Raw genomic sequence first — 23,579 nt, 5'->3', positions numbered from 1 at the left:
TGATTCGGTGAAGGACACTCGAAAATTCTGTGTATATTAGACTCATCGCAATTGCAAAGCATCTCATCCCCACTCTTTGGGCTCAATTTTATGTTAGTATTCACCAGCACTACTCTTTCTTGTAGCCAACTGAAAATTTTCCAAATCTTCCATGAAATTTTAATGTTACTAAGGCAGTCCACTTGATGTGGGTACCAGCTTGGATTTTCAATGCTAAGCAGTGACATAAGAGTCCTCTGTTTTTATTGTTGTGAGACATAGGTTGTGTCCTCTGCTCCATACATAACATACCTTTTAAGGTATTGTTGAATATATCATTGTATTCATAAGCTGCACATCACATTGTTGGAGCAGAGGGCCTGCTTTCTTGTACAGCTTGTTCGAAAGTTTGGTGTGTGTGCGTGTGTGTTGCTTCCTTGTTATGTACGTGTGTGTTGCTTCCTTGTTATGTTTGTGTGTGACTGGATTCTTTTTGTTGTTCAAGCTACAGGACCAGAAAATGATTCCGTTGAGGTGGTGAAACTAGTAGCGTAAAAAAAAGCTATAAAAATAATGGTTGCTAGAATATAAAGCTTGGAATTATTCAGACCAAATGGTAGCCTTACAAAGTTCTATATGGCACACATTATCTGATGATGGGACCCTCTGACTCGGAGTTCAGCTAAGTAGATATATTGATTGACATTAAATTCAGACCTTTATTTAAGTCCTTTAATCATTTATGACTGAGGAAGTCAATGGTAGTAGTAATTGGAAAATCATAGATGGATGACTGTCTTAGGTGGTGCTAAAATAAATTGCTATGTTCTAGTGCATCGTTAGTTATAATGTTTTAGTCTCTTGTTCATTGGCTCTTGAGGCAGTTGAACTTTGATAGTTACTAAAACACACCATTTGATTATAATTCACATTAATATAAAGTATTCCGCAGATTCAAATCAGTTTCATGGTGAAAATTTGTGCAACCAAATGATTTGTATTAGTAGATTGATAAAAAAATTTCTGAATCTAAATTATGAATTCAAAACTGAGTAAACATGTCCTGTACCATCTTTCAAGCCATTGCTTTTCCTCTACTTCTAACTGTTGCACATGCTCCGCTGAACAGACAATTAGTAAATTATGAGCTTCCATACAACTTATTCGCTACATTATCAGCTTTTGAAGTTACTTAAAATTCCAAATGCAACTAATTGTTCGTAGATTTGAAACCATGTATCCTAAAATTGGCACCTGATGATTTAGTCGTTGACGCCACTGAAAAAAATGGCCTACAATTAAGTCTGTTAGATACATCTATTTTCATTTTGGTTTCATTTCGCTTAATGCAAAAATACTGCTTATATTTAAAGAAACAGCTATTAATCCTTGCGTTGGTCCATGGTGGCCATACCAATACATTTCTTTCAAATTGCGTAGCGACAAGTACTTCTGAACTTTTTCTCCATATATTCAAGTAGGAAAACATTCATTATTGCCCTTACATTCTAAACTAATTCTTCATTTTCAAGAAATTCTGTGTTATCTTGCTTTATATTCCCAGCAAGCTTCTTTTTATGGATATTTTTTTCCCATTCTGTTAAAATATATTTTTCAACGGCAACATCCATGCCACTTTTGCCATTTATCTACATGGATACTCTGCAAATCACACATAAGTGCCTGGTAGAGGCCATTTTTTCATAAACACAAAATTGTTACGTATTGTCTTTTTTATTGAATAAGCGCTGATCAAGTTCGAATACAGTATCTTCAAACAAGTATCTTCCTCATTCCTGAGCTTAGATTATGTGACTCAAAAGTTTATATTGATTGTCAATGCACTGTTCTAGAGAGAAATATTTTTTTAAAAACCATTGTGATGCACCGAGATGTTAGGGCTTTTCACATGTAGGCTATGCTACATCAGGTCTCTCAGATTCTTTTTGTTTTCAGGAATTCCTTTGATGGAATTTAGTTACAAGCTGACAATTAAAGCACATAAATATCCTTATGTATTTACCACAATATCGTGCTATATCAGAAAATAGGCAGAACACTTTTCATGCAGGGGGACTTCAAAAGTTAAATTATGCAGTGTTGTGGCAGGCCAAGTAACTTTTATTGAATGCTGCACTATACTTCAAAATACCACAGGCTCATTATACTATTTTTCAACATGGTCACCAAATCTCTCTAAACAATCCTAGCAGTGAAACTTCCTGGCAGATTAAAACTGTGTGCCCGACCGAGACTCGAACTCGGGACCTTTGCCTTTCGCGGGCAAGTGCTCTACCATCTGAGCTACCAAAACACGACTCATGCCCGGTACTCACAGCTTTACTTCTGCCAGTATCTCGTCTGACGAGACTGAGGAGTATCCTTTCTTTCAGGAGTGCTAGTCCTGCAAGGTTCGCAGGAGAGCTTCTGTAAAGTTTGGAAGGTAGGGGACGAGATACTGGCAGAAGTAAGGCTGTGAGTACCGGGCGTGAGTTGTGTTTCGGTAGCTCAGATGGTAGAGCACTTGCCCGCGAAAGGCAAAGGTCCCGAGTTCGAGTCTCGGTCGGGCACACAGTTTTAATCTGCCAGGAAGTTTCATATCAGCGCACACTCCGCTGCAGAGTGAAAATCTCATTCTGGAATCCTAGCAGTCATTCATTTCCTCAACAATGGAAACCTGCTCTTTGACCGTGGAGCCATTCGATAACTGCTGTGTGAACTTGTTAATCGTCTGAAAATTTGAGATTGCTGCTAATCAGTGCCTCGATTGCGTGGACATGTAGTCTGTACTCGCGATGTCTTGCCACACCTGTGCAGGATTTGTTATATAGTTGACCCCATTTCACTACAGTTGGACGCAACATTGCATTCAGTCCATGTACCGCTAGAATTTCACTGTGTGCAATTTAGACAGTTTGCCCACAAGAATCATAGTGTCGCATGTACTTCATCTTTGGAGTATATTTCCAGCTGCTGCACAGTTTCACTCTTGCACAGTTGTGCATCTTCTATCTGTGAAAATCAGCCACTCTTGTTGCAAAAATGTCTTAATGTGGGACAACATGAATGATTTACTTGTGAAATCACTTCGGATATGGCCATTCTGCTATTTTTTTATGAATTGCAAAAATCAGTTCCTTTTATCTTTGAAACAAAGATTTATTTTGCATTTAGTACACTGCACAAATGTGAACCTTTATATCGGGGCAATCCACATTTGAAATGAAGTTTTGTGGGATCTGTTCATCATATCAGGTAGAGGCATGGTGTGGAACATCTTTGATGTTAGTGATGGAAGAGGCTTAGGTTTTTTGAGGTGTCACCTCATTGAAAATGCGTCCTCTTTATCACATTCCTCCTCTTCTTCACTCTTCTTCCTCAGATACTCGCTTTTGTGAATGTGAAAGTATGGTTAATTGTTGAATGTAGACCCAGTGCGGAATATCAGCGTGTCACAGAATATTCTAAACACAATCTATTTTAAAATCGCATAAACCAAGGAGAAATAACCTGTATTTCTTGAAGCTTTGCTTACACTGAAATAACTAGCTTTCTTCAGTGAGATGTTGAAATCTAATAGGAGCTTGCAGAAACAAAAACAAGTGCTCCAAAAAAAGTACACCCACTACAATCAGGCACAGCAAGTTTAGTTAATTGCCTGAGATATAATGAAAAGAGAGTTGGGTGTAGCATATATGCTACATGAGGTCTGTGGTGGTGGTGGTGGTGGTGGTGGTGGTGGTGGTGGTCATTGTCGTCGAGGTGGTGGTACTGAAGTGGAGTGAGCACAGAAGGTCAATTGTAGGGACAGAGTTCTTGGAAACTGTAATTCATCTATAAAAGATACTGCATATGGTCCATTTGTGCGATCCATTCTTGAGTAGTGCTATAGAGTTTGTGAGCCCCACCAGATCCAGATTAGAGGAGGACATAGCAGCAGTTCAGAAGTGTGCTGTTGGCTTTGTTACCAGTAGGTTCAGTCAACATCTGGTGTTACGGAAATGCTCCATGAACTCAAATGGGAGTCCCTGAAGGGAAGAAGACATCCTTTTCGCAAAAGTTAAATTAAAAGGTCTAGAGAACTGGCATTTGTGACAAGCGGCAGGACAATAAGGACCACAAAGACGAGAACAGAAATCTGTGCTTATGTGAAAGCGTTTAGATGGATTTTCCTCCCCACTCCATTTGCAAATGGAACAGGAAATGAAATTACTAACATTGGCACAAAGTATTCTCAACCATGCACCATACAGTGGTTTTCAGTGTGTGGATATAGGTGTAGAAGTAAGATCAAAATGTGATTTTTTTTCCCTTAATGGTTGGTTACATTCAATTTTCTTAATTTCTTTGATTGGCTGTTCTAAATGATCGAGACATTGTTTCCACTGCATTACTCACTTGTGCATCCACCAACTGATGCATTTTTCTTAATAATTAATCTGTTGCTTTCCATGGCCTTTCTTTGTTATTATGACCAATTAGTTGAAATTCCAACAGCTGATTAGCTTGTAATCAGAGCTTGAGAAATATTGGTTTCATCAGCTTCAACTAGTTTATTGGCCACATTTTTGTGTTTAACTGAAATGGCACCAAAATAAAAAAGTCTTAAGTTATCTCTTTTTCAGTGGTGTCAATGATCACACCATCATAGGTGTCAGTTTTAAGATACATGTAGTCAAATATAGGCAAATTTGGTACATTTGCTATTTTTGATGCTTTACAGATGACTAACCTAGTGAACACATTTTCAGAAAAGTTTGATTTGCCAGTTTTCTGACAGGCAGACAGACAGAGCACTGACAACTGAAGCCTTATACTTGCTGTTTATTCCTTGTTAAAATTTAGGGAAGATTTGTCATGGGAAAATTTTTCTGCAAGTTTAGAGAGAGATTGTGCTATGAGCAGTGCATTCTGTTGTTTCCATGTTCTGAACAAAAAGTTGTATCAGGATACCATTTTGTGGGATCCTAGCTCTATCAGCTCCGGACAAAGGTTTACCAAGCTTAAGAATTTGTTTCAAATGCATCTAGTTGTGGAGAAAGTGGCCCTGTGAAAACAGCTCTAATACCTAGACCAAATTACAGATAAGGTTGAAACTTGGCAGACAATCATGCAGGTCCCTTCTGCACAAATTTTTTCCAGTGCAAGTGTGGTAAAGATTGGACACGAAGGTCATTTCACATGGAGTTACTCCTGTGAGATCTATTCGATGTGTCCCAGACAGGTATTTGTATGGGTTGAATATTTCCAGTAGTGGATCATTGATATTGTAATTGTAGGATGTTGTGTTTTTGTATTTTGTGAAGTGCACAATTTTACATTTCTGAACATTTAAAGCATGTGACAATATTTGCACCACTTTGTAATCGTGTCATGAGCTGCCTGAATATTTATGGAGCTTTTTTCATGTAACTCATCTGCCAGAAGCATGAGGTTGCTGTTAATATTGTTGCCAGGTCATTAACACACAACAAGAATGGCTAGGGCCTCAGTACACTTCTCTGGGCAGGTCTGAATCTATCAGTGATTCTCCATCAAAGGAACATGCCGTGTCCTCTCTACCAAGAAATCCTCAACAGTCAAAGATTTCTTTTGATGCCTCTTATGATCATACTTTCATTAATAACCGTTGACTGGTAGAGAGTCAAATGCTTTACAGAAGTAAAGACATGTTGCCGTGGTTCAAATCTTTGAGGAGCACATCGTGTGAGAAAAGGGCAAGTTGGGTTTTGTGTGACCAATGTTTACAGAATCCACATGGGATGGCATGGAGGAGGTCATTCTGTTTGAGATACGTCATTATATTTGAGCAAAGAATATGTTCTGAAATTCTAAGGTATATTGGAGGAGGTAGATGATGGGATGATGCACAGTAGCAAGGGGCAGTAGTTTGATGGATTATTTATGCTACCTTATTTGCTTGATAGGTTTGTGGTGTATTATGAATCAAGGGGTGCTAACTCAGTTGCAAATTCTGTATTGAACCTGACAGGGACTCCATTTTGCCCTGGCATCGTGTTCTGTTTTAGTGATTGCAGCTATTTCTCAACACCATTGAGGTTAATATCAGTTATCACTCATATTTGCAATGGTGCAAGAATTATACTCTATTTTCCTTTGTAACAGAACATTCGAAAATGAATTTAGCATCTCCCACATTTGCCTTGCTATTCTCAATTTCAGTTTGTCATCCACAAGATAGATTGGTTTAAGGGGGGGGGGGGGGGGGGGGTCATTCACAAGAATCTTGGACAGTATAGTCGTCGTGTATATGGGAGGAGGTAGATTATGGGATGATGCACAGTAGCAAGGGACATTGTACCATGTGACACACCATTCTCCCAAATCTGTGGCTTGCACTTTAGTGCGAGAGTAGCCATAGAATATTTAGTGTTGATTTTCAAGATAGGTTTGGTAAGTTTATTTAACATACTTCATTACGGTTTGAAGATGTTACCAATTGCCCTGCAAAAGTCTAGTTACAAAATTTCAAAAATAAAAATTAAGTGACGATTCTAGGAATATACTACTAACTCCTATGCTGTTCTTCCAGAGAGCCTCAAAGACAAGACAAGATTAGATTAATTACCACACCGAGAGACTTAAACATTCATTCTTTCTACACTCCAGACACTAATTGAGTGGGACAAAATACTAATACTTGGCACCCTCTGCAGTGCAGTACACTTCACATTGGTCTGTAGAGTATGGATAGCATTTGGCTTAGTGTGTAATTTTTCATTTTTTTATTGTCTTGCAGAAAAAAAAAGTAATTAACTGTTACAAAATTTAGTCAAATTTTAGTTTTACAGATGTTGTTTTGTATTGTTGCTGTAAAAATCTATTGTTTTAGAAAGTGAAGATGACATTTTAAAGTATAGTTTCGATAACTTGGTTGCTGCAAGTTGTCATTTGCTTACCTGTAATTACAAGTGATGGCTATATATAGTCTGTTAGATCCTTTTCTGGTGGGAAAAGAGAACTGCTGTTGAGTTGTTCTGGTGTGCAATTATGACATAAATCGAGAATTTGTCATCATCATGAAGCCATTTGAGTATCAGCAAAGATAATGCTGTAATCTATTTGCAAATAAGAAATATCACATTCAAGGGGGGAAAAAGCGTCGGAATGATTAATTAAATCCTGGTGAACAGCTACAAAAATGCACTCAAGTGGGTTCAGTTGCACATAGTATGTCATGTGGAACTCTGTACAAATTGGTTTCTATCACAGATTCAGCTTGATATGATGAAATGTGTGAAAAGTTTAACAGCATTTTGAGTTCGCTTGGAGCTTAACTTCGTAAAATTCAGTGTGTTAGTAAATGAGTTTTAAATGGCCATCTCAAAAGTAAACTAATCTGACGTGAAGCATAGTAAGCATTCAAGTGGCATCTGTTACTAGCTTTGTCCGTTGAGAGTTACAGAAGCCAGCACTATCAGTTAAACAGGAGTGAATAAACTGCTCGCATTCTTAGAAACAAGATAATTTTATTTTTCACCCCGAGTCACACAAATAGTGGTGTAACCGTTTGAGCTTCTTTCCAAGTCATCATATAATACTTATAACTCACTATTGCAATTGGTCACTTTCGGAAACGCGTAGTGGCATTACAGTAATAAAGTACAGCAATGTTTAAGGAAAACACATCACACTGTCAATGCTTTCAGGTCAGTTGTGCAAATACTGTCAACCTCAATTACGTTTTGACTCATGATAATCTAACTACAAACGCTCACTTTCAGGTGCAATAATATCGTGGTTGACTAATAAACACACTGAATATTAACTCACTTGTGCCACAGAATGTGTTCTATCAACCTTCCTTCTTTCAGTCATCAGTCAAGTTGCGCCACAAATTTCTTGTTTCCCCAATTCTGTTAAGTACCGCCTCATTAGTTACAAGGTCTTTTCATTCAATTTTCAGCATTCTTCTGTAACACCACAATTCAAAAGCCTATTTTCTCCTCTTTTCTAAACTATTTATCATCCCATGTCTCACTTCCTACACTCCAGACAAACGCCTTGTGCCACTCATTTTTTGTGTGTGTGTGTGTGTGTGTGTGTGTGTGTGTGTGTGTGTGTGTGTGTGCGCGCGCGTGTGTGTGTTCAAAGGATATCTCCAGAAGCTGGCAAGTTTTCCTTCTTTGGTGAATGCCTATGGACAATTCAATGCTTCTACTTTTCTATGAGTGATCTCCTTTAATCCTAAAGTATGAACATACTACAAGAACTTTCCTACAGCATTAATGAAGTCTACATTCAATTCTTAAATGTTTTTCTTACTGTTGCCAATGTACATTTTGTATCCTTTCTGCTTTGGCAATCGTCAGTTATTTTGTTGCCCAAATAGCAAGCACCACCAGATTTAGTTTGACTACATTCCAGTATCCTTGATTTGCTTTTGTTGATGTTTATCTTATGTCCTCCTTTCAAGACACTGCCCGTTCCATTCAATTGCTCTTCCAAATCCTTTTGCATCTCAGACAGAATTACAGTGTCATCAGCACACGCGTTATTGTATCTTTGCTCAGTGTACAGATTGAATAATATCGGGGATAGGCTACAACCATATCTACTGCCTTGTCAACCACTGCTTCCCTTTCATGCCCCTTGACTCTTTATAACTCCCATCTGTTTCCTGTAGAAGTTGTGAAGAGTCTTTTGCTCCCTGTATTTTCTTCCTGCTACCTACAGAATTTGCAAAAGAGTATCTCAGTCAACGTTGACAAAAGCTTTCTTTAATTCTACAAGGCTATAAACATAGGTATGCCTTTCCTTAGCCTGTCTTCTAAGATAAGTCGTGGCGTCAGTCTTTCCTCACATTTTCATGCAATTCTCTGGAAACCAAAGTGATCTTTCGCAGGGTTGGTTTCTACCAATTTTTCCATTCTTCTATAAAGAATTCATGTTAGTATTTGCAACTGATAGTTTGATAATTTTTACACCGGTCGGTAATTGATTTCTTTGAAACTGGAACTATTACATTCTTCTTGAAATTTTAGTATTCAGATTTTCTCATGAATCTTGCACACCATATATTCCGTGTAGTTGTGATAATGCTGTGTCCTGGATGGCACAGTGGTTTCCGCACCTGCCTAGTAAGTGAGAGATCTGGGGTTCGAATCCTGGTCTGATACACATTTTTTGCTCATCGCCGCCGATTCCTCTTAATATCTCGTTGCAGCCGAATGCAGTGACCCCCTTCAATTTACATATAATGTTTTGCGACTATAGATTCTGTTTGTTGTCTATTCTTTTGGACTAAAACCATGCTTTAATATAACCATATAAAACAGTTGTCCTAGCTGGCTCTCCCAAAGCTGTGGTTAGTTCTGGTGGAATGTCATCTGTTCCCATTGACTTGTTTCAACTCAGGTCTTTCAGTGCTCTGTCAGATTCTTCTCCCCTCACCTTGCTCAAGTGAGGATGCTATTTATGCATTCACTCATCAAATGGTACAAGCCTTAAGTAATAGTATATTTCCAATTGGTATTTATTCTGCTTTTTCTGAGGTGTTTGGTTGTGTAGATCATGATATTCTCCTACAAAAGTTCATGTTTTACAGAATTGATGGCTTTACACACAGGTTATTTGAATCGTACTTAACAAACGGAATCCAAAAAGTTATGCTGAATAATTCAGACAATGTCAGAAAGGTAGAAAATTTTAGTGACTGGGGAAAAAATCCAAGCATTCAGTTTTGGGTTACACCTATTCCTTATACATGTGAGTGACCTTCCACTTAATATTCAACAAGAAAATTGGTGCAGATGGTACTAGTGTTATAGTGAATACCACTAGAGAGAAAGCAGCAGAAGAGTTGTAAACAATATTTTCAAAAGAATTTCTAAGTTGTTCTCTAATAACAGACTATCCCTAGATTTTGGAGGGAAAAAAGAAAAAACACTTCACTCAGCTCTGTACAAAAAAATAGTCGTACAAACAATTAATCTTGCACACGAGTACGAGTCAGTAAGCAGGGTAGAATGCTCTAAATTTTTGGGTCATACTGAGGACAACTTGAACTGGAAGAAGCATATTACTGAGCTTTTGAAAAAAATGAAGTTCAGCTACTCTTGTGTTTCATACAGTTACTTATCTTGGAAACAACAGCATCTTGACATATTTTGCATATTTCCACACAGTGGCATTGTACGGAAGAATTTTTGGGGTAACTAATCACTTAGAAAGAAAGTACTGATTGCACAAAAGTGAGCAGGGGAATAATACGTAGTGTTCACTCAAGGACATAATGTATGTATCTCTTCAAGAAGCGAAGCATTTTAACTGCGCCATCAGAATACACATATTCGCTAATGAAGTTAATCATAAATAATCCCTCTCAATTTGAGAAGAACAGTAATGTGCATACCTGCAACACATTTATTACCCTTTGATAAGCTGTCTGTGGCTCAGGAAGGAGTGTACAGAAACAAAAATTTTTGATTTGCCCAGTAATATAAAATGTCTGAAAGGTAGCAAAGCAATTTTTAAATCTAATTTAAAATCATTTTTCTTGGACAACTCGTATTGCATTGATGAATTTCTTCTTAAAAACTGGTAACCAGTGAGAGATTAAGTGTAGTCGCATTAGTAGGACTAGGAATGATCATTTTTTCATTAATGTTAATACTAATTGTGTATATGTATCCTATAAACTGGTCTGTTCCACATCATTTCAATAAGAGTATCGTTCAAGTGATCTATGGAAAGTGTAACTAACTAAATAACTGTCTTTGCCTATGTCCTGTTCCATTTCTATAATATTTTCCTTAAGTTTATCCCTCGGGTGTATGGACCCTCTATATACTCATTCCACCTTTCAATTTTCCCCTCTTTGTTTAAGACTGGTTGCCCATCTGAGCTCTTGATGTTCTTATAGCTGCTTCTCTTTTCTCCAAAGGCCTCTTTAATTTTACTGTTGCTGATACTTATCTTCTAACTCCTTTCATTTGTCCTCTAGCTGTTAGTGCCTAGCCATTTTGCACTTTCTGCCAATCTCATTTTTAGACCTTTATATTCCCTTCCACCTGCTGTATGTCCTGCCTTTTTATATTTGCTCCTCTCATCAATTATCCAAGGATTTCTATTAGGCCTTGTCTTTTTCCTATTTGATTCTCTGCTGCCTTCAGTATTTCACCTCTCAAAACTACCCATTCATCTTCTACTGTATTCCTTTCCACTGTTCTAGTCATCTGAGGCCCAATGCTTGTTCTGTAACTCTCAGGTTCCTTCAGCTTATCCAAGTCCCACGTCCTTGATTTCCTACAATTTTTCAGTTTCCTCAGTTTTAATCTACAGTTCATAACCAGCAAATTGTGGTCAGAGCCTGCATTTGCCCCTGGAAATGTCTTACAATTTGAGATCTGCTCCTGAAATCGCTGGCTTACCATTATATAATCTATCTGAAGTCTTCTTGTGTCTCCAGAAGTCTTCCATATATACCACATTCTTCATGATTCTTAAACCAAGTTTTAGTGATGATTAAATTGTGCTCTGTGCAAAATTGTCAGGTGGCATCCTCTTCCATTTTGTTCCCCCAGTCCATATTCACGTACTACTTTCCTTATCTTCCTTTTTCTATTATAGAATTCCAGTCCCCCATTACAATTAAATTTTCATCTCTTTTAGCTATCTGAATAATTTCTTTTATCCTGTCATGCATTTCTTCAATATCCTAATCATTTGCATAGCTAGTTGGCATATATAAACTCGTGTTATTATGGTAAGTATGGGCTTCTTGTCTATGTTGGCTGCAATAATGCGTGCAAGAGGATGTCGTCATAAGGAGAAACAAAACTGGTGCTCTACAGATTGAAGTGTTAATCGGGCAGGTAGGTTAGAAAATTTAAAAAGGGAAATGGATGGATTGAAGTTAGATGTAGTGGGAAGATGGTAGATGTTCAATATCCCTTGTTAGTCCTACTTGGTGCTGGTCCCACACAATTGAACTGTATTCTAAGATGGCTCGCACAAATTTGTTGTGAAAAATCTCCTCTTAGACTGCTTGCATTTCAAGCATTGCATCGCCTTTTTTCCTCTCTACATCTTTAAAAGACAAGAGTTTCATTATGGGGGATTAGATATTGGTGATTCCTGAATACTGTTCCACAATCTAGTCTTCGGGATATGCATTTTGAACTGCAAGCATTCCATTTTGTATATAGTTCCCATTTTTATGCTGAGTGCTAACCATGAAGAGGACTAATTTACAGACATAACTAATTAGTAGGGATACACTTGAAAAGAAACTTTCATGTTCAAACAAACCTATAAAAGTATTATTACTTGTTGACAAATACTAAATGTTACTGAAACATTATGTTAAAACATTTACAGTAGGCCTCATATTGCTTTATGTGAAAGAAATTGTCAATTCAACTCCAGTCTTTTTTCAAGGTATCAGAATGAACTCCCAAAGAAGCTGAAGGCAAGAGGAAAGGACACTTATCTTATCCATGAAGAATTGGTGCAGACAATGAAATGGAAGCAAACTGTAAGTTGCAAATGAAATTTATTCATGCTTTTGAACAGTTTCTTCGTGGTAAAGATGTACTGTCGACACTTACTCAAATGTGAGGAACACTCAGAGGTATAAGAAAATTAGAGTTACTGCATTTTCAAAAACATCTCCGTCGTATATTCTCAATACTTTCAGGTGTTTTAACTATGAACACACGTAATATCTATCAATTTGGTGAACAGAGAAGGTAAAGGAACATGGTGTGCTTTGCATGTTTTCAATGAGAAAGGACAAATATAGTCAGTAGTGGCTCCGCTAAATTCTTCTTCTCCTCTCTCTCTCTCTCTCTCTATCTCTATCTCTATCTCTATCATGGGTTCACTGTATGCTCTTGCATCCTCATTGCTGTGTGTGCCAAGTAGAAATAAATCTTGATACATTTCAACGTATTTCTCTATATTTGAATGTCTACATCTATGCTTTGCAAACAATAGTGAACTGCATGGCAGAGGATGCTTCCCAATGTCAAACTTATTAGGGCTACTTTCCATTTTGTTTCTATACGGAGCATTGAAATAATGATTGTTTAAATGCTTCTGTACATTCTGTAATTAACATACTCTTTGTGGGACATACACAGCTGTTGCTAAAATTTTTCATGATGACCAAATGTGCTCAGTTATAATTGACAAATACATTATTTGCATAAAATCATGTCTAGGATCTGTCAATTACAGTTGTCCCTGTGTGGGCAATGTTTGGGCATTGTAGTATATTGCTAGATTCCTCACCTGATGGTGATTCTTGAAACTTAGGAAGTAGGAAGGATTTTGCTAGATAATTGATAGTTAAAGTAAATTCCAGTTGGTTTCTGAATATCTGTGTTATGATCTTGTTAAAATAACTATTTATTTAGCACCACAAACACAAACTATAAGAAGTTCACAAATATTTTTAGTCATGTTGAAATGGAAATGGTAAACAGAAACAAAAGACTAGTTACTCCAATATAATTTCAACAGTGTTAATATTTCACTGCGCATCAGTCACAACCATGTTCTACTGCCCCCAAATGTCTGCTTGTGTCTGTGTATGTGCGGATGGATATGTGTGCGTGCGTGTGTGCGCGCATACCTGTCCTTTTTTTCCCCCTAAGGTAAGTCTTTCCGCTCCCGGGATTGGAATGACTCCTTACCCTCTCCCTTAAAACCCACATCCTTTCGTCTTTCCCTCTCCTTCCCTCTTTCCTGATGAAGCAACCATTGGTTGCGAAAGCTTGAATTTTGTGTGTATGTTTGTGTGTCTATCGACCTGCCAGCGCTTTCGTTGGGCTATTTCATAGTTTCTCGCGTATCCCTTGCACTAGCACCATGTGAGTCAAATGTCACATCATTGTTCGAGCAATGTCAATACTGTATCAAGCACATTGTTGTATCAGGAAATCTTGAACCTGTATTATGAATATCATTTGTTTACACCTGCCTTCCAAATGCTTCAAAATAAATCTGCATGTGACCTCAAAATTCAAAGCTTCATCTGTAAATAAAAATCACTCCATTGAACAATGTAAATTGTTGACCTCAGCAGCAATATTTTAATCTGCAAATATAAGATGACCCTGTTTTTTTAAAATATGAATTTAGGAGAGAACCTCATCTTACAATTGGGTAAATACAGTACAGAGTTTGGAAAGGACTTCTACCCATGTCTCTAAAATACTACAGATTGCAACAATTCTATAAATATCTCGTATTTTCTCTCTAATGGATTTCTTATCAAAGCACCGGACACAAAATGCCTTACAGAATGTTTTATTGAATATGGTTGCTCAAAATATGTTCTGCCCTGTATCCTTATCACCAAATATTTTGTAGAGTCCCCATGTGGTTGAAATAAGCTCACAAGGAATAGCAGTCATAAGTACACATGGGAAAAAAAAAAACAGAATCATCAATATTAGTCACTTGTTGGCCATATACTCGCTGCCCCTCAGTGCTCAATATATCTGTAGTTTCATTTTGAAGCACCGTACAAAATGCTACTTCAAATGAACTTCTTACATCACTTATTCGGCCGGTTCGATACCTGGTAACTCTTGGGGTACTCTTGATGACATTTTAAGCTGATAGGCGGTCATGTTATGCTGGTAGGTGTAACTGCCATTCCATATTCCCATTAGTAGAAAGAAAAGACTGTACACGATTTTATACAGTTTTTAGTGTTGTCACTGTCTTCAGAACATGTGCTTTCAGATGCATTACTGATGTGACACTGGAAGATTGGAAAGTGTTCCATCATCTGTGGAGTAATTTTCTAATTCTTCTTGCTCAGTCACTGATCCGATTGTGGTGTTGTCACAATTCAAATTGAGCAGAAACAGTAAAGATTCAAATAATTCAGCATATTTATGTTGGGTCATTATGACTTGAACGTCACACATTTCACTGTGGTTTATGTCCAAACTACGTAAAATATTTTATAGAATTTTCATATGTGTGTTGCTTATACATTTTTGCCCAAAGTCACCGAATTTCATAAACTTACCTTGGTATTTAAATGATGATAAACAAAAGTTATGACAATTTTGGGTTTTGAAGACCCAAACAGAACAGTAGGGTTAATGTTGTAAATTTGAGTATTAGGATTTATTAGCTACATGGCCACAGTTTTTCACTCATCTTTCCTAAATTGAGCTCATTTTGTCATTTTAGTGTAACGATTTTTTTGATAGTGTATCACAATCTGCTTCTTTGTTGTGAAAAAATTCTGTGATTGCTTCTTTCTGGATCTTCATTTAAATAAATAGTTTTCACTGTTTTTGTCAACACTTTCATCTCCAGTCACATGCTTTCAAACTATGGGTAATTTTATCAGCTTCTTACTTTATATAGGTTCTCTGAAACATATGAATCACAGATGCAAAGAGGTCATGTTTGCATTATAGGCCCCATTTCACATACTTACAATTAGTACCATCTATTGATATACAATTAGTGACATCTATTAATATAAGTACGACAGTGTGTCTCAATCTTTTTCAGAAGCAGAACCCTTTTTAATGTCAACATTTATGATGAAGGGACCCCTATGATTTCCTATAGTATGTTTTTAATGGAACATTGTATTTCGCCACCTACAAGCTCTTCCATAGTCATCCCATCCCAGAACCCCAATATAACCTCCAGTCTTTATTTAATCCATGGGCCCTTCCCAGAATCTCTCCCCTGAGTCCATCTCCCTCCTCACCCCAACAACATCCTGCACACCCACTGTCAACATGCTCACCAAACTTCCCACCCAATAATCTTGGATGCACCATTATAGCTGTCCACTGAAAGAATTTCCATTCTCATTGACCAACACTTCCAACCAATTGCCCAGAACCTATCGTTGCACTTCAAAGATACTAATCATTTCCTTCTCCAACCTATGTCATCCCCACCCCTTTACCTCCTGGATCCCTACTCATAATTGTTGATGCCAATTCTCTATACACAGACATCCCTCACACCCCTTGCTTTGACACTATCGAACACTACCCGTCCCAACAGTGTTTGGACTTCAAACCCACTTCCTCATTCCTTATACACCTTACCAACTTTGTCCAGGCTCACAACTACTTTTCTGTCCGAAGGGAAGTTTAAGTCAAGGGCAACTGCAGGGCACCCTCATATGCTAATCTGTTTGAGCCATCTCAAGGGACCCTTCCTAGCCTCCCTAAATTACCAGCCCCTAGTCTGGTTCTGGTTCATTGACAATAGCTTCATGTTGTGGTTGCATGGCTAAGGCACCTTACCCTCATTCCTTCGCAACCTCAACACCCCTTTCCCACCCACTTCATCTAGTCCTCCTCAACCCAACGTGCGATCTTCCTGGACATTGACTTCCACCTCTCTGATGGCTTGATTCACTTCTCTGTCCACATTAGAGCAACCTGAGTAGAGTACCTGAATTTCAATGGCTTCCATCCCATCCACACGAAAAAAATCCCTCCCACACAGAGTAGCCACCCATGGACGACATATCTGCAGTGACGATAACTCTCTTGCCCAGTAGGCTGAAGGTCTTCCAAAGGCCTTCACAGGTGGGTATCCACAAATGCCACCAATCCTGTCACTGTCCTCAAGAATCAGCTTTGACCTAGTGCCCCTCTCATCACCCAATAATATCACACATTGGGCTGGAACAGCTTAACCACGTCCTTCATCAGGCTGTTATATTTCACATGCCCTGAAATGAAGGACATCCTACTCAACATCCTTCTCACCCCTACTAAATTTGTGTTCTGTCACCAACTCAGCCTGTAGTTGAGATGGCATAAGAAGATCCCGACAGCTTGTACTGATGTTGTCAGCTTTCGGCTGCGAAGTGCTACAGCTGCAGGCTGAAACAGCAGCCATGTATAGATCTATGACAATAGGAGGCTTTGCCATAGAGATGTTTACAAAATAGTGTCAAGTTATTGGTTGAGGTAGATCCGTGAAGCTGCCACACTCAGCCCCTGTCAGGGATTAACTTACGCCAATTCAACTACACCCAGCATCCTAGTCCATCCCTATGCCAACCCCTTGCCACAAGAATCGTATCCCAGCACTTCATACTCCGACCCCGTCACAGGTTTATCTTACCCCCATCACGGCCGGGTCACCTGTGAAAGCAGCGATGTCATACACTAACTCTGCTGCAAACACTGCACAGCATTTATGTCACGAGTACCAACCAGCTGTCCACCTGGATGAATGGCAACAACCGAACTGTTGCCAAAAGCGAAGTTGATCAAGCAGTGACACTAAATGTGGCTGAGCATAATAGATTCAGTTTCAATGGCTGCTTCACATTCCAGCCACCAGGATCCTTTTTCTCACCACCAGTTTCTCTGAACTACATAGATGGCAATTATCCTTGCCACACATCCTTTGCTCCCATAATTGTCTTGACCTCAATCTCCAGAAACCTGTAGTTCCTGCACCCTCCTGCTAACAATATCCCCTTCCTCCATCGTCTCAGCTCGTCCCATTTCATGTCCCCAGATCATTTCAGTGTGCGCTGCTCCATACCAGCTCTGACAACCGTGCATCACATGTCTAGCCTGTGCACCTCTCACCCCTTCCTCTCACATTACTAGCTGGCAAACCAGCTGCGCACTCCCCCCCCCCCCTCCCCCCCCACCGATCTGCTAGCTACCCAGTCCAACCCCTCTCCCTACTTCTTGCCTGTCTCTCCCACTACCAACCCCACCCACTGAACACAACCTAGTCCACTTGCTGAATTGCAGCTCTAGCCGGCTAGCCGGTGTGTCTATCTGGCACCATCTATGTAGGGCATGAGATATATATATATATATATATATATATATATATATATATATATATATATATATATATATATATATATATATATATATATATATATATTACTCCAAAATCTAGCAGCTTTTCTTTTTTTTGTGTGTGTGTGTAGCTGTCAATGGCTCTGTGAGTAATGTTTTTTGGTGAGGGGTCTCCTTCAATCCACAAGTATTTCATTCTACCAGTACCTATCCTAAGACATTTGAGGCTGCTGTTGATTCATTCCCAAGAGGAAGTTGAATTGCCTAAGCACCTATTCATTTACTTGGGTGTTGCTGTAGTGTTAAAGAAGTTGAACACTGAAGTGAAGTGTTGTTTCTTTTTTTTTTTTTTTTTTGGTTGATACAAGATACCAAAAAATAGGTTTGAATATAAAAAGTTTCTAGTTCTCAAGAAATTGTGATTAACAACATATAATTTTTGGCAATTTTGTTGAGAAATAGTGTTGTTTTGGTTCATAGGTAATTAAATTTTAATTTTTTCTCCATCCCTCTCCCTGTCCCTCCCCCTCCCTCCTCCATGCATTATGAATGGAGGGACATTGAAATAATGTATTTAGAAATACCACAAGCATTTGCAGTGTTTTAAAGTGAAAGTGCACTTGTGTTTGTGGCAAAGATGCACTGTGTTCCCTTATTTTGTAATGTATTACATGAAACTATAAGACTTTTGCATGCCATGTAATATGCATACTTTTATATGTCACTTTTTTCTTTTAGCGGGGAAAATTCTACCCGCAACTGTCATATCTGGTGAAAGTTAACACTCCACGTGCTGTCATGCTGGAAACCAGAAAGGCATTTCGGAAATTGCCTAATCTCGAGTCTGCAATTACAACATTGAGTAACTTGAAGGGGGTAGGGACAACAATGGCCTCAGGTATGTGTAATTTTTTTAGTCAGTCTTTAGATTAGTGAGATGTCATTCTTTATCTCCTTGTGTCTTGTGCATGAGAATTGTCGAACAAAACTGTCAAAATATGTACCTCCCTCAGTCCTAGAAGTTGCTCCACAAATTAGTTTAAGTTTTTGTTTTTAGTTCTCACCAAAGTCGTGTGAGAAGATGGTGGCTTATTGCTGCACAAGAAATATTTCCTTAAGCAGTATAGAAAGGATTTAAAAAAGAGACATCTTATGTAAGAACTTGTTACCTCTTTTTTTTTTTTTACTGGAGAAAGAAAAACTGTGATGGTATTGGTTTCTGTTTGTTGGACAATGGACACCAAACTGTGTGCAAAACAGCAGAATCAGTAGTGGGTTGAAACATGTCAAATATTTCTTGCACTCGAATCTGGTTTTAATCCGTACTAAACCAGCCCACCTCACACTTTAACATTCTGTTTAGTTGTGAGTAATGACTGATAGACTCATTTGCATGTATACAGGGAGGTGAGTTGTTCCTGTAGGATTGTCCTAGTGCAAAATACATTGTGAATAGTTATTTTGTTTTCTTTTTTTTCCTGTATTATGGATTATTTCAATTTGGAATTATTAAAAAAGAATGTGTTGAGCTAAGTCACAGTTCGAGCACTCTGCTACAATTTCATTCCATTAATTTAATGTTTCAAATTGTCCCTAATCTGTTTTCCATTTTGCTTTTGTTATAGCTCTGTTAGCAGCTGTAGCTCCAGACCAGGCTCCCTTTATGGCAGATGAATGTCTAATGGCAATTCCTGAAATTGAAGGAATTGATTACACAACGAAGGAGTACCTCAACTTTGTCCAACACATACAGAATGCAGTTGAAAGGCTGAATAAAGAAAGTATGTGTTAATTAGAGAAACATATCCTAATAGCAATTTTGTGACTGTTGTCGGTATGATATTTTCCTCTCTTAAAAATATGGTTTGGATTCTTATTATTCTGAATTATTATAATATTCCAATAGCATTTTTGGTCAATATTCACACAAAATGTTATTTTTGTGTAATTAAAGATTTGACAACATGATTGATTGCAAGCACTCCTTTATTGGCTGAAGCTATAGTGATGTCATAGGCTAGGATTAAGACGAAGCTATATGTGTGTTGGAGTGTTCGCTGAAGTTCTAGCGATTTTTCCATATTTTTTTCTGGACACAGTTTAGTTATTTAGTAATGGAAAACACATGTACAACTTGTAACAGTGGAAAGGAATTTTGTGAAGGCTGCTAGTGAAAACCTTCCAGAAGTAGATGTGTTTATGGTCTCTTCGTTCTTCGAAAACTACCTGGAATTTTTGTATGCCAGAAGTAAGACATGTGAAAACTGCACAGAAGTACTGTGACACATCAATAACCCACAGAATTGTCTTAAGATTGGGGAAATCTGGAACTGGATTATTTGCTTGAACAACCATGCAACTTACGAGAGCCTGCTCAATAAAACAAAAAAATTCAGAAGATCATTCTGATTGTTAACTACTGTGGTTGTTACCAGTGCTACTACCTTTTTTGAGGTACTACTTTCCTCTGTTTTAAAATTTTCAGATAGCGTAATAACACTCTTGGAACTGCAGAGCATCATTGAGTTTGCCTTCAGCAGCTTTGTACATTCCGTTCCTTCAGGTCATTAATTATATCACCAGGAAATTGTCAGTAAAATATGCAGTTGATGCAACAGAACCTTAAAGTGTTTGTTGTTCTGCTGCATACGTAACTGCTACTAAAATTCTATGATTTAAAAGTGCTTAAATGGGACCAACTTTCACTGTATTATAATTCCCTGGTCTTCTAACATTTACTCATAGATCCCAAGCAGTGTTCAGGTTTTCTTTCGTAAAAATCGTACAGCTTTACAACAGTCTCAGTGGAGACAGTTGGAAGTGGCAAATTGTTTACAACAAATTGTTTGGAAAGAATAATGTAGTCGGTAGTTGTTAAATGATTTCCCAGATTCTGCAGAATAAGAGTTATATCATGTATGAACTATGGTTTCACAACACCATACTTGTGATTCATCTCAAATTGATCAGGTTTAAATTGAAGTTAATAGATGAAAATAGATATTAAAATGTAATATGATGTCTATAGTTAAAAGTTCTTACCTAACCGTATTGTGAATAAAGTAAGGAGACAGTAGTACAAAAAGCAAAATGAACATGAATAATAATAATAATAATAATAATAACAATAATAATAACGAATGATCTTGTGAATGTCACAGTAGCAGTCCAGCATGCTATCTATTATGTTAAAAGTGATGTGTTCATATGGAGGGTTTACTTATATCAATGTTATCCTCACAGAAACATAGTGACCACTATCTCAGTTGGATCTCTGCAAGTGAGTTGCAGCCAGATTTAATGAATCTTTTCATTCTTTGGAATACTCAAAAACAATTTTTCAGAAGTTTTTATAGATGTACTGTATGGTACTATGAACCATTTGTAACCCAGAAATGTAAATTCCAAAACAAGTTATTGTTGTGAATGAGCTTTATGACAATAGGAGCACCGTGCTAGCCAGTAAAGTCACAGTCACATAACTCAAAGGGAGTGTGTTTGTGGCCCTTCAAAATATTTGAATATCTTAAAAATATTTTTTAAAAATTGAAATTCACGAAGGAAAAAAGAATTTTAGGAGCAAAAATGTCATAATTAACCATGTAAGATAATTTCCAGAAAACAGTCAAATACCATATTTGTGACTCAATGTTACCCTTCTATTACATCTTTGTTGCAGGTAATAACGGTACCTGGAATCCACATCAAGTAGAACTGGCCCTATGGACACACTATGTTGTTTCGGAAATGAAACCAGAGCTTCTAGATGGGATGCCAGGTCCACATGAAAATGGAACTACGAATCATGAAGAAAAAAATGGGGATACTCTTAAAACACAGGTACATGTTGTTTGTCATATTTCAGATCATCATTTATGTGCAGTGATAATTTTATTCTCCTGTATAATTCCTCATTAATGCTCTTCACATTACCCTTGATGTAGGATTGATTGTACAGCAGAATATGTATTGCAACTACAGATGGCATGTCTGTTTCTTATCAAGGCAGCACATGAAAACAAAATTTGCCCATAATGTGTGAAGTTTGATCTTTCTGAAGACCTTCCAGGTGTTCTCAATATGATTTAGGTCAGGTGAACTGAGGTGCCAGACAACCACACTTACATATTTAGTGTTTCTCTCAAACCAATCTGATACAGTTTAGGAGTGATGAAAAGGTGCATCGCTTTACTGAAGATACAGGTCAATTGCTGGTTGCTATAGGTGAACTAACAGATGCACATGATAGAACAGTAGATTCCTATAGTCAGGGTGTATTTGCCCCTAGATAACTGGGAAATTTGGGAAAAACCTGGGAATTTTTTGATCTAGGAGAAAAGAGGGATAAATCAGGGAATTTTTTCATTGTTTTAGTATTGAGTTAAATTTTTATAATTTTGAGTGGTAAGAACTTATACTCTAACAAAGAATGTTAGTTTAACCTGCTTCTGCAGAATAATACTGCAGCAGCAAAACATAAACGAGAGGAAATCACCAATGTAAAACATAAGTTACGGAGAAAATGCGCCATTTACAACTATAAAACACAGTGCATGTACAAGCACCCGCCAACGGCAAAATGTGTCAAAAACTTTGGGATGAAGACTATACAATACTTTGTAATAACAAACTGATTTTGAAGAGTGTGGTGTCACAACTGTTTAAAGTAGATTGATTGGAGCAGTTGCCAGTGGGCTTACGTGCATGCGCAGAACTGAAGTTGCGTATGAGCAGGGCCTTCTCCCACTTCTTGCTACTGGAAGTTTGGCTGTTGGCCATTTGAGCAGTAGCAATGAGCAGCCAGGTGTCATTTGGAAAAAAAATTTCTGGCGTATCCAAAGTGTCAGATTCGCACATGCACGGAGCAGTCAGTGGTGGTAGGGCATATTCTCCATGTGACCTGCATGTACATGTCACGATTTTGCTGTTCTCTCTTAGTTTACAGCTCTCACATTAAATGAAAACGAGAGATTTCAGTGGCTGGGAGCTACCAAATGAATTAAAATACATTCATATAATTACAGAAGACTAAAACATGTTACCAGTTTCAGTTTTCCAATTTTATTTTATTTTCATGTTGTTGGTAGTCAAACATTAACTGCTTTGTGGAACAATGAAGTTACTTTTGTTGGTTCGTGAGAGAAATTTGGCTTTCATTAATCTTTTCTGCAGAGGTAGTAAATTTATTTGAAATGAAGTGTTCATTGCGTACTATTAGCTAATTGCAACTGTTGCTGAATTTCAAATGTGCATTCTCATCTTGCATCAATGGCATTACACCATAATAAAGAACCAAACATGAGATGATAGAGTAATGGTATTCAAAGAAAATTGGCTTCCCAAAAACCCCACTGAAAAGTTTTAGCAGAATTCACGTATCTATCTTCTCCTGTAGACTTGACATTATTTCTTCATTTGCAGAATGACATTCTTCCGCAAATTATAAATTGAGAGTACACTGTGTCTTATCATTGTAACTTCCCACAAGGCTTTATATTCACTTCTGGAGTAGAATATAAACTGCCAGTTATACAGTTTCTTGACTTCTCAAGTAACATTATTGTTAATTTTTGAGCACTTTGACAAAGTCACGAAAAGCTTACTGTTCTTCGTTCTGGTGTATATAACTAACTTGTCTTTTTTTATTTTTGCAAGAAATTTGTACTCCTTCTTACTAGCTTTTTGCAGTACTGTGTGGATGTAAATTTGACATGAAATGCTACATAACAGTATAGCAGAGTTCGGGGGGGGACTAGTCCAAGGACTGCTTTCTAGCTTTGCATTCCTTATTTGGATAGGATATGT

General features: G+C 37.7%; 1 protein-coding gene across 1 annotated transcript in view; it reads left to right on the top strand.

Moving 5' to 3' along the window:
- LOC126457677 (uncharacterized) overlaps window positions 1–23,579 on the top strand; it is a 40,958-nt gene that overhangs the window by 3,802 nt on the left and 13,577 nt on the right. The window contains exons 2-5 of the mRNA XM_050094181.1: window positions 12,382–12,478; window positions 18,513–18,672; window positions 19,400–19,555; window positions 21,454–21,614. Coding sequence (XP_049950138.1) covers window positions 12,382–12,478; window positions 18,513–18,672; window positions 19,400–19,555; window positions 21,454–21,614 — 574 coding nt within the window. The remainder of the gene's footprint in view (window positions 1–12,381; window positions 12,479–18,512; window positions 18,673–19,399; window positions 19,556–21,453; window positions 21,615–23,579) is intronic.

Source organism: Schistocerca serialis, chromosome 2 (genome assembly GCF_023864345.2).
Source record: "Schistocerca serialis cubense isolate TAMUIC-IGC-003099 chromosome 2, iqSchSeri2.2, whole genome shotgun sequence".
Taxonomy (NCBI): domain Eukaryota; kingdom Metazoa; phylum Arthropoda; class Insecta; order Orthoptera; family Acrididae; genus Schistocerca; species Schistocerca serialis.
The sequence above is the reverse complement of the archived record's forward strand: the minus strand, read 5'-3'. Positions and strand labels throughout refer to the sequence as shown.